Raw genomic sequence first — 8,901 nt, 5'->3', positions numbered from 1 at the left:
ATGGCCTCCAGTTATCCGCCCCCCTTTGAGGGCACCGGTGAAGTGAAGGAGGGCTTCCTGTGCCCGCTGTGCCTGAAGGACCTGCAGTCCTTCTACCAGCTGCAGGACCACTACGAGGAGGAGCACTCTGGGGACGACCGCCACGTGAGGGGACAGCTCAAAAGTGAGTCGCTCACAGCTACGGGGCAATTTGAGTTGCAAAACAGAGTCTTAAGACTAAAAATAACTTTATATGGTCTCGTAAAAAGACAGTGTGGCCTTCTTTAAAGCAGTTTAAGGGGTACAAATTGATGTAGATACAATGGCACTGCAGTGTTTGACTTGGTGGAAATTGTTGCCAGGATGAATTGGCAACATTTTCTGCTGCAGGGAGGGAAAGTAGATGATACCGATGAACTGCAGAGGAAGAGTCCGGTTTGAAAACGGAGGGGGGAGGGGGGGGTTGCTCTCTGATTTGTTCTTGTTGCCTTGGAGGTTTACATGTTTTCTTTGTGCACAGGTTTGGTTCAGAAGGCAAAGAAAGCCAAAGACAAGCTGCTGAAAAGGGATGGAGACGACCGACCGGACACCGGCAGCTATGAGTCCTTTTACTACGGAGGAGTGGACCCCTACATGTGGGAGCCTCAGGAACTGGGTGAGACTGTGAAATAAACCGGCATACCTTTTGTTATTTGCTGGTATAGTTTGTCATATAATTTTGGATAGAAACCAGACAAGTATTGATAGAATTTACGAAGACACGCTGAACACTGATGATGGCTTCCTTTCCTCTTTGCTTTTGTAGGAGCAACCAAAAGTCACCTGGACTACTTTAAGAAACACCGGGCTGCTCGGATCGATCACTACGTCATCGAGGTCAACAAGCTCATCATCAGACTGGAAAAGGTTCGCTTCCAACAGCGCAAACCATGAATCTCCTCCTCCTGAAATTACACTTATAACTGCCAACTCATTTGCCATGAAATCTGTCTTTTTTTTTAGCTGACGTCGTTCGACAGAATCAGCTCCGATGCTGCCAGAATCAGAGGTTTGTGTTTCCATCACGACTCCTCCTCCTCTCACTGCAGGTCAATGAGTTCACTATGAATGAATGAGCCTTTTCCTCCTCCTCTTTTATAGCCATCGAGAAGTCAGTGGTGTCGTGGGTGAACGACTCGGACGTCCCGTTCTGTCCCGACTGTGGAAACAAGTTCAACATCCGGAACAGGCGGCACCACTGTCGCCTCTGTGGGTCCATCATGTGCAGGAAGTGCATGGAGTTTGTCCCCTTACCGATGGCTCGTACGTATGAAGCTAAAAAACCTCATCGCATATCAAGTTTTGCCGTCCGTGTCTCAATACGGCGAAACACGTGCCTTTTCTGTGCTCACAGAAAAGCTGATTAACGGGACGCGAGAAGCCCTGTGTGTACCCGGAAGCCCCGTTCATTACCCGTCCCCACCAGTTGTTGGCGGCGGCGGGATGGGCTCCAGAAGAGGCAGCATCAGCAGCCTGAGCAGCGTTACGTCCATGCTGGAGGAAAAGGACGACGAGAAGATCCGCTGCTGCCGCCACTGCATGGACACGCTGCTGAAGACGCAGCAGAAGCTGGAGGAGAAGGACCACATGCCGGATGTAGTGAAACTCTACGAGGTCGGCACAGCAAACTATTGGTTCAAATGATCAAGAGAATCTATACATTTTACAGTCCGTCCCTTCTTCTGTTCCCACTCGTGGCGCCGGTGATTCTGTGTTTTGGTTTTCAAGCTGCCGTTGAGTTTACACTGTCGCATCCTTCCCGTCATTCAGTGTTTTGTCTTTTGGGGTTTCCTGTTGTTCAACTCGCTCAAAACTTGTTCTTCCTGCCAGCGGCTGAGGATGTGCATGGAGAAGGTGGATGAAAAGGCTCCAGAATACATCAGGATGGCCGACTCGCTGAAGTAAGACCCGTTAAAAAGCGTTTATTTGGGAAGCATCTTCTGATGCGAGGGAAATAATCGTGGCTGTCTGACCTCACAGTGCCGGAGAAACCACGTACAACCTCGACACTGCCGGCGGACTGAGACTGGAGGTGATGAAATACTACGAACTGATCGATGCCCTGAGGTAGATGCCGGTGCTAATTGACAGAGATGTCATTATCGAGCCAAAGTCTGTCATGTTTGTCGATATATGGAGTTTTTAAGCTCAACTGGAGTTCTGTGTTTTCTTCTCAGTAAGAAGATTTTAACACTAAAAGCAAAAGACGATCCACCGCCGCATCCAAAGGCCCTGCAGCTGCAGAGGATGATCCGTTACACGGCCACGCTGTTCGTCCAGGTGAAGTCAGAACGCTGCTGCATACGTCTCTCCAATTTGATCCTTTCCTTCCCTGAGCTCACTCATTCTCCGTGTCCTCCTCGTTTCAGGAGAAGCTGTTGGGCCTCATGTCTTTACCCACGAAGGCTAAATACGAAGAGCTGAAAGAAAAGAGAAAACTGGACCAAGAGAAGCGACTCCAACAGGAGAGACTGGTGAGATTGTTGTACAGCTCGTTCTCTTCATCCTTTACCATTCAGAACTTGTCACTAAATGTGTACGTCATCTCATTTCAACAGGTATCCCAGGAGACCCTGAAGAAGAGGCAGGAGTCTGAGAAAAGCCGCCCGGCTCCCAGCTCCAACGGAGAGCTGCCGCGGGCCCCGCGGGCGCCGCACATGACCAAAGCCGGCGGGTGGTTGCCCTCGGCGGACTCCGTCCACACGCGCAGCGAGCTGGAGGACCCCCTCCTGCAGCAGATCGAGAACATCCAGTCGTTCCTCCGGCAGGCGCGGGAGGCCCAGAGGATGGACGAGGTGGCCATGCTGGAGGAGAACCTGCGTCAGCTGCAGGACGAGTACGACCAGCAGCAGACCAGCCTGGCCATCGCGCTCTCCCAGAAGCTGGCCCAGGAGGCGAGCCTGCAGCAGGGGGAGCTGGATCGCCTGGAGGCCCGGGAGAGGGCGGAGAGCGAGGAGAGGGAGCACTGGGGCCCCGCGGTGGCCAGCGCTCAGCCTCCCATCAGCTGGGAGGGGTCTCTGGATGTCAGTCCGGCGGGCGGCTTCAACGGAGAGGAGGACTCCGACGCGGGGGAACTGACTCCGAAAGCCGAGAGCAGCCCGGCCTCTGCCAGAGCGTTCCCGGCTCTCACGAGCCAGGAGGAGTCGCCGCCGAGGTTGAGGAGCTTAGGTGGTCACGTGACGCCCCCCGGCGGCGAAGCGCAGAACAGCGCCTCCCTCAACCCTTTCGATGAAGAGGACTCCACTCCCACGGAGGAGGATCCGTCCAATCCCTTCTTCGAGGACATAAAGAAGGAACACAAAAAGGTCGGCGGCGAGAAGAAAGAGTACAACCCCTTCGACGAAGAGGAGGAAGAGGAGGCGGTCGAGGCCGCGTCCGGAAACCCCTTTGACGACAGCGACGCGGCCGCCGGGAACCCGTTCCTGGAGGCCTCTGGGAACTCCTCGGGAGCTTCGACCAACCCCTTCGACGTGGACGACGTGGCGGAGGACTTGCCCGACGTGGACATGATCGAGGAGGAGCTGCTGCTGCAGCAGATCGACAACATCCGGGCGTACATCTTCGACGCCAAGCTCAGCGGCCGCCTCGACGAGGTGGAGCTCCTGTCGGCGAACCTCAGAGAGCTCCAGCACACCTTACAAGAGCAGAAGAAGAAGAAGAAGAAGCACTGACCCCGCCCACAAACCCCACCCCCACTACTACCTGCTACTTACCAAGTCCTGCAAGGCTAGCTCACTTTACATGAATAATGTAAACCCACTTGGTTTTAATCTGGGCGTGGTCGGCCGCGCCACACAAAGACTTCGTAAATCCCAAAATTAAATATGTACTAAAGCTCAGCAGACTGGAGTGACTCCCTTAATTTCCTAAACCACTCGTCCTGTACAGGGTCGCTCTCAGAGGGCTGGAGGCTATTTCAGCATGCACAGTTTTTAAGCACTTGCAAGAAAAAAGGTCTGTCTGTACAGTTTGCATGTTGCTGTAGATATCAGCCCTGTTGTATCAGGAAGAACAAACTGAACGGCATTCAAAATATTCTTTTTTTTTTTTATATATATATAAATGGGACATGTCTGATTGTTTGCTTCGAGTCTGGCTGTGGAAGTCATCGTAGCCTCACGCGGTCCACACACGTCTTCAGTACTTTCCAGAATGTTTAAAATGTTCAAACTTGCAGTCTTTAGCTGTCGTGGATGCTGACTCAAGTGACATCACGTGAGGAAATTCTTCAGACTTTGATGTGTGAAATGAGGTAATTGAAGCTCAAAAGAACCAAACCTGCCCCAAAATACCCATCTGGTCATTTAATCAGACGCAAATTGAATTTAGACTTTTACGACCAGCCTGTGATCGTTCAGTAAAGTTGTTATTTATCTAAATGTCATCACAGACTTAAATTATGAAAATCGGTCACATGACTTTCTCCCCTCGTCGTTGCAAAAAAAACACAATCTGTGACCACTTTGTGTCACAGATTGAAGACACAGACTCCGAGCTTTGTCGTTGCTCCCGTTGTGTGACTTTCGCTCGTGACTATGACGTTGTTATCGGAGGCTTTTAATCCTTAATCATACTATAAATAACCACGTGAATAAGTGTTACTGTTCATTTCTGTTTCAGTGAAAGTTTCTTTTTCTGTAAAACTGGATTTAAATGTTAACCCCGTCTCTCTGCTCCTACTGGAGCAAATCCACTTCATCATTTATTTTGTGCATCTCGTCTGTGTCACGTTGCTTTTTTAGATTTTTTTTTTTTTTTTTTTTTTTTACAGCATTGAACCAAGTGAACAAAACACTTCCCCTTCAGGGTCGTGATCCCATCGTTGACAGAGGCACTACAGATCCAAGCGAGCACTCGCGGTTGCACGACTCTAATTCTGTTAGCGGCCGCGCCCGTCTTCCTGCTTTCTTTTTATACATTTGGACCGAGTTCAGTGCCGTCGGCCGAGAGCTAAAGCGTGTAATTAATTCAGCAGTTTAAACCAAGAAGTCCATTCATCCAGCCAGCATTCACCACGGACGTATAAACGCCGTCTGCGTCTTCAGATAAGGCACCAGAATCCACGTCCCCATTTCTAAAGATCAACTAAGTCCTCGGGGTCAACGCAGCTTTTTAAACATGTTTTTGTCAGATTAATCAGCCACTACGTTACTGCCAGCAAGTATTATCGCAGTGCTACTAAGACATGTCAGTGCTTCTGCAGCCAGTCCGAATGTCCTTAATTGTCTTCACAGACAAAAAGCAGTATTTGTCTGTTGATCTCTCACTAATATTTGGTGTCAAATAGAAGCGAAAACGTGGGACACTAAATGTTGTGTGAGTTTGAAAGACTCCAGGAGCTTCTTCATGTGTACTAGCGGTTGACTTTTTTTTTTTTTTTTTAGGTAATTTGCTAAAACATTTTTGATGCACAACATTCTCATCTCTGCACCAATAAAAAATAAAATAAAAAGTTGTCTCTGTAAAACGTTTCTCGCTCTTTTGTGGTTATGCTTACTTAAGGTTGTTCACACAGCGACGACTGCAGCCGCACAGGCAGGCAAATCCGTTTTATTTGAATGTTTACATTGCAGTGTTGACCCTTTGCTCGACGTGAAACTCTTCCCGATGGGAGGATTCTTCTTCACGAGGCCGGAGAGCCCGAACAACGTCGTGTTGGTGGTTTCCTGCTGCTCGGGGTTCAATGGAGCGCCTCAGTCCAGCCAGCGACAGCCGGATGCATTCAGTCACTCGGATCTCCAGCTACCTTTTCTTTTGCGATGCCGTAGTCCTTTTTTGTGCAATCGTACAAAATCAAAACGTGGTCCGGTGAATGTACAGTGCTCAGCTCTCCTCCTCGGCTTCTCACTCCTGCGCCGCCGCCGCCATCCGGGCTCGGTATTTCCCCGTCATCTCCTTGGGCAGCGGCGTGCTGCCGGGACACGGCACCTGGCCGTCCACCTGGCAGATGCACTCCCTCAGGCAGTACTTCTTGGGCCCGAAGTTGGCGGGGTTGGAGGCCTGCATCTTGGCCTGAGCCTCGGCTTGTAACACGTCTCTGAAAAAGAGAGCGGATGCAATCAGTATCTGGTCTAATGTGTATCTGGTCAATATATACATCTAGTATCTGGTATAATATATACATCTAGTATCTGGTCTAATACATACATCTAGTATCTGGTCTAATATATACATCTAGTATCTGGTCTAATATATACATCTAGTATCTGGTCTAATATATACATCTAGTATCTGGTCTAATATGGTGACACTCTAGATTTGGTGACTTGTGGAGCGTGTGTTGCCATCAACTTTCATAAAAAAAAAAAAAAAGCTGTAATAATATTGAAAACTGTCTCGTACTCTTGCTATTTTCTCAAGATTACCAACCTTTAATGTTATTACGAACATTAATTTCCTACTTTGAGGTCTTCCTACTTTTTGTTCTTTTTAGTGCTCTTGTTCTTTTAAGTGCTCTTATAACGTCCATCAGAAATACATTTATTTAATATATCAAATATATATATCAAATATATAAAATATATATATATTTATTTTAAAAGAATATATATATATATTATATAAATATTTTTAAAATATATATATATATATATATATATATATATTATATAAATATAAAAATATATATATATATATATATATATATATATATATATATATATATATATATATATATATATATATATCAAATGGCCTCCACAGTCACCACATCTCAATCCAACAGAGCCCCTTTGGGATGTGGTGGAACAGGAGATTTGCATCATGTATCACGTCTATATGGACCCAAATATTATGAGTTGTGTTACAGCTTTCATAATTACTCTGATGGAATTGACGTGTGATCTCTGAATTGAAATCTATCAACATAACTAGTCAAAAGTATCTAAACCAGGAGACTCTGAATATTTTAGAATATCTTACTCTGATTTGCCCAAAATCATCTTCACGTGTTGTGAAATTTGTTTGTGGTCCTTCCCTTCCACATCCATCAGAACTTGCTCCCCATCATCTGCAAAGGAGAGAGAACATATCAGCCCAGGCTTATTACAATACACAACAATAATATTAATGATGGTAATATTAATGCAGGTCAAACGAGCACAGGAGAAGTTTCGCCTTCTTGGTTTTCTGCCAGAAATCTCCTTTTGGTTTCGGCTTCAACCCTACTTTCAATAAATATCCGGTTTGGGGTTAAAATTAACCTCCAGGCAGAAACACCTGATGGAAAACTTCTCCTGTTTGCATCAAACAGCGAGAGAATAACAAACCCAGGTAGAACTTCAGGAACGGTGACGGTGTCATATTTTTGAACATCATTATTTGGAGCCACTGGTTTTTGTACTGAATCTGAGGAATATTGAAGAACACAAACTTTCTGCAAAAAAAAAACAAAGAACAAGTAAACATTTAAAAACAGGTGGTCTGAATTTATTTAGTTTAGTTTGGTTCTGAATGGACCAGACTGTGAGCGTTTCATTTACACTATTCCATATTATTGTGTCATTATTAGTTGTAATAGTTATTATATATAGTTAAACTGAAAAAATAAGTCCACATTACTCAGGATTTTTTAACATTGTTTTATGTATCTTCTGTAACAGCTATAGTTGCAAAATATTGATCCCGTACTTTAAAGATTCACAGATGTATGCATGTCCACTACAGCCGCCTGTGTTAAGTGGTGTTTTTGCGAGAAAACAAACAGATGCTGGTTCTTGTGCATGAAATTAGAAGTGACATAAAGAAAAAAAGGCTTAAATCTGAAGATAAAATCAACTAAACAAAGTGAAGCTGAAGTGATTGGCGGATCGATCTATTAGTCAATTAACAGGAAATTAACTGCCATCTATTTTAATAATAAATGCATTGCTTATGCAAAAATATCTCTGTTTCCAACTTCTGTAATCTCTGAAATATTGCTGCTTTAAAAATAAGTCGACCTGGGCTCCGGAGAAATTATAATGTGCATATTTCACAATTTTATTTAGCAAACAATTAGCTGATCTAAGGACTAATGATCACTAACAAATGGAAAAAAACTGAACATGTCAACACTAATGACTGAGCTCAATAACCAGCTATACATTAAAATACATCAACGGGTCTAAAACGACAGTTAAACGACGAGGAGCAACCACATTGACCACGAGTGTTATCGTCTCCATTCTTTAAGCGTCTTCTAGAGAGTAACCATCACATTTACATATCTACTGTAACCGATAAGGTTTCGCTCGCTTGGAGCATCCGGGTCCTCTGACCTTGCTCCGTCGCTCAGCTCTCCCTGCGTGTTGTAGTTCACCGTCATGATCTTCACTCGGTTCTTGAAGATGATGTCTCCCTTCTGGAGGTACTCCAGAGTCCTCCGGATGGGGAACCGTCCTTTCATCGGCATCTTGCAGTCCCTTTTAGTTCGTTATTTACGAACCACCACACCGCGGGAGTCCAGCAACAGGGAGAGGCGCTTTCTGATGACGTCACATGAGCGACCAGGAGGCTGGCAGCGTTTGACAACTTGACAAGTACGAACAAAACAGTGCATACTTACATGTATTATTATTAATACAAAATTAAAAATAAAATATATATATATTCTAACTCAAGTTGATCAAAATCAAAATCAAATGCAAAAATAACAAATAAAACTAAAATAAACCTTTAAAAATGAAAATGCGTTTCCTTCTTTATTTATCATATTTACCAGTGTAACATTGTAGAAAATATGCAAATGAAAAACTAAACTAACAAATATATAATATATAATATTTAATTAATATAAATAGTAAAAAATCCAATTCATAGATTTTAGTTATATTTTATTTAAACTGCTTGAAATTGTTTTGTTGTTGTTTGTTTTCTCTTTTTTATTAAACAGCAATATATATA

General features: G+C 44.8%; 2 protein-coding genes across 2 annotated transcripts; one reads left to right on the top strand and one right to left on the bottom strand.

Moving 5' to 3' along the window:
• Positions 1-5,541, top strand: rbsn (rabenosyn, RAB effector; the record flags this gene model as incomplete). Its single annotated transcript, XM_079225950.1, has 11 exons — positions 1-163; positions 500-634; positions 785-885; positions 982-1,027; positions 1,120-1,281; positions 1,373-1,632; positions 1,849-1,919; positions 1,999-2,085; positions 2,196-2,298; positions 2,388-2,492; positions 2,577-5,541. The coding sequence occupies 11 exons, from the start codon at positions 1-3 to the stop codon at positions 3,687-3,689; spliced, it is 2,346 nt and encodes a 781-aa protein (XP_079082076.1). The 3' UTR covers positions 3,690-5,541.
• Positions 5,542-5,543: 2 nt separating this feature from the next.
• Positions 5,544-8,478, bottom strand: mrps25 (mitochondrial ribosomal protein S25). The gene is made up of 4 exons (XM_079225951.1): positions 8,277-8,478; positions 7,287-7,393; positions 6,940-7,027; positions 5,544-6,055 (listed from the first exon to the last, which is right to left on the bottom strand). The coding sequence occupies exons 1-4, from the start codon at positions 8,408-8,410 to the stop codon at positions 5,863-5,865; spliced, it is 522 nt and encodes a 173-aa protein (XP_079082077.1). The 5' UTR covers positions 8,411-8,478; the 3' UTR covers positions 5,544-5,862.
• Positions 8,479-8,901: the final 423 nt, after the last annotated feature.

This window comes from Taurulus bubalis, assembly GCF_910589615.1.
Source record: "Taurulus bubalis genome assembly, chromosome: 11".
Lineage (NCBI taxonomy): Eukaryota > Metazoa > Chordata > Actinopteri > Perciformes > Cottidae > Taurulus > Taurulus bubalis.
This window is presented reverse-complemented; position numbering and strand designations above follow the sequence as displayed.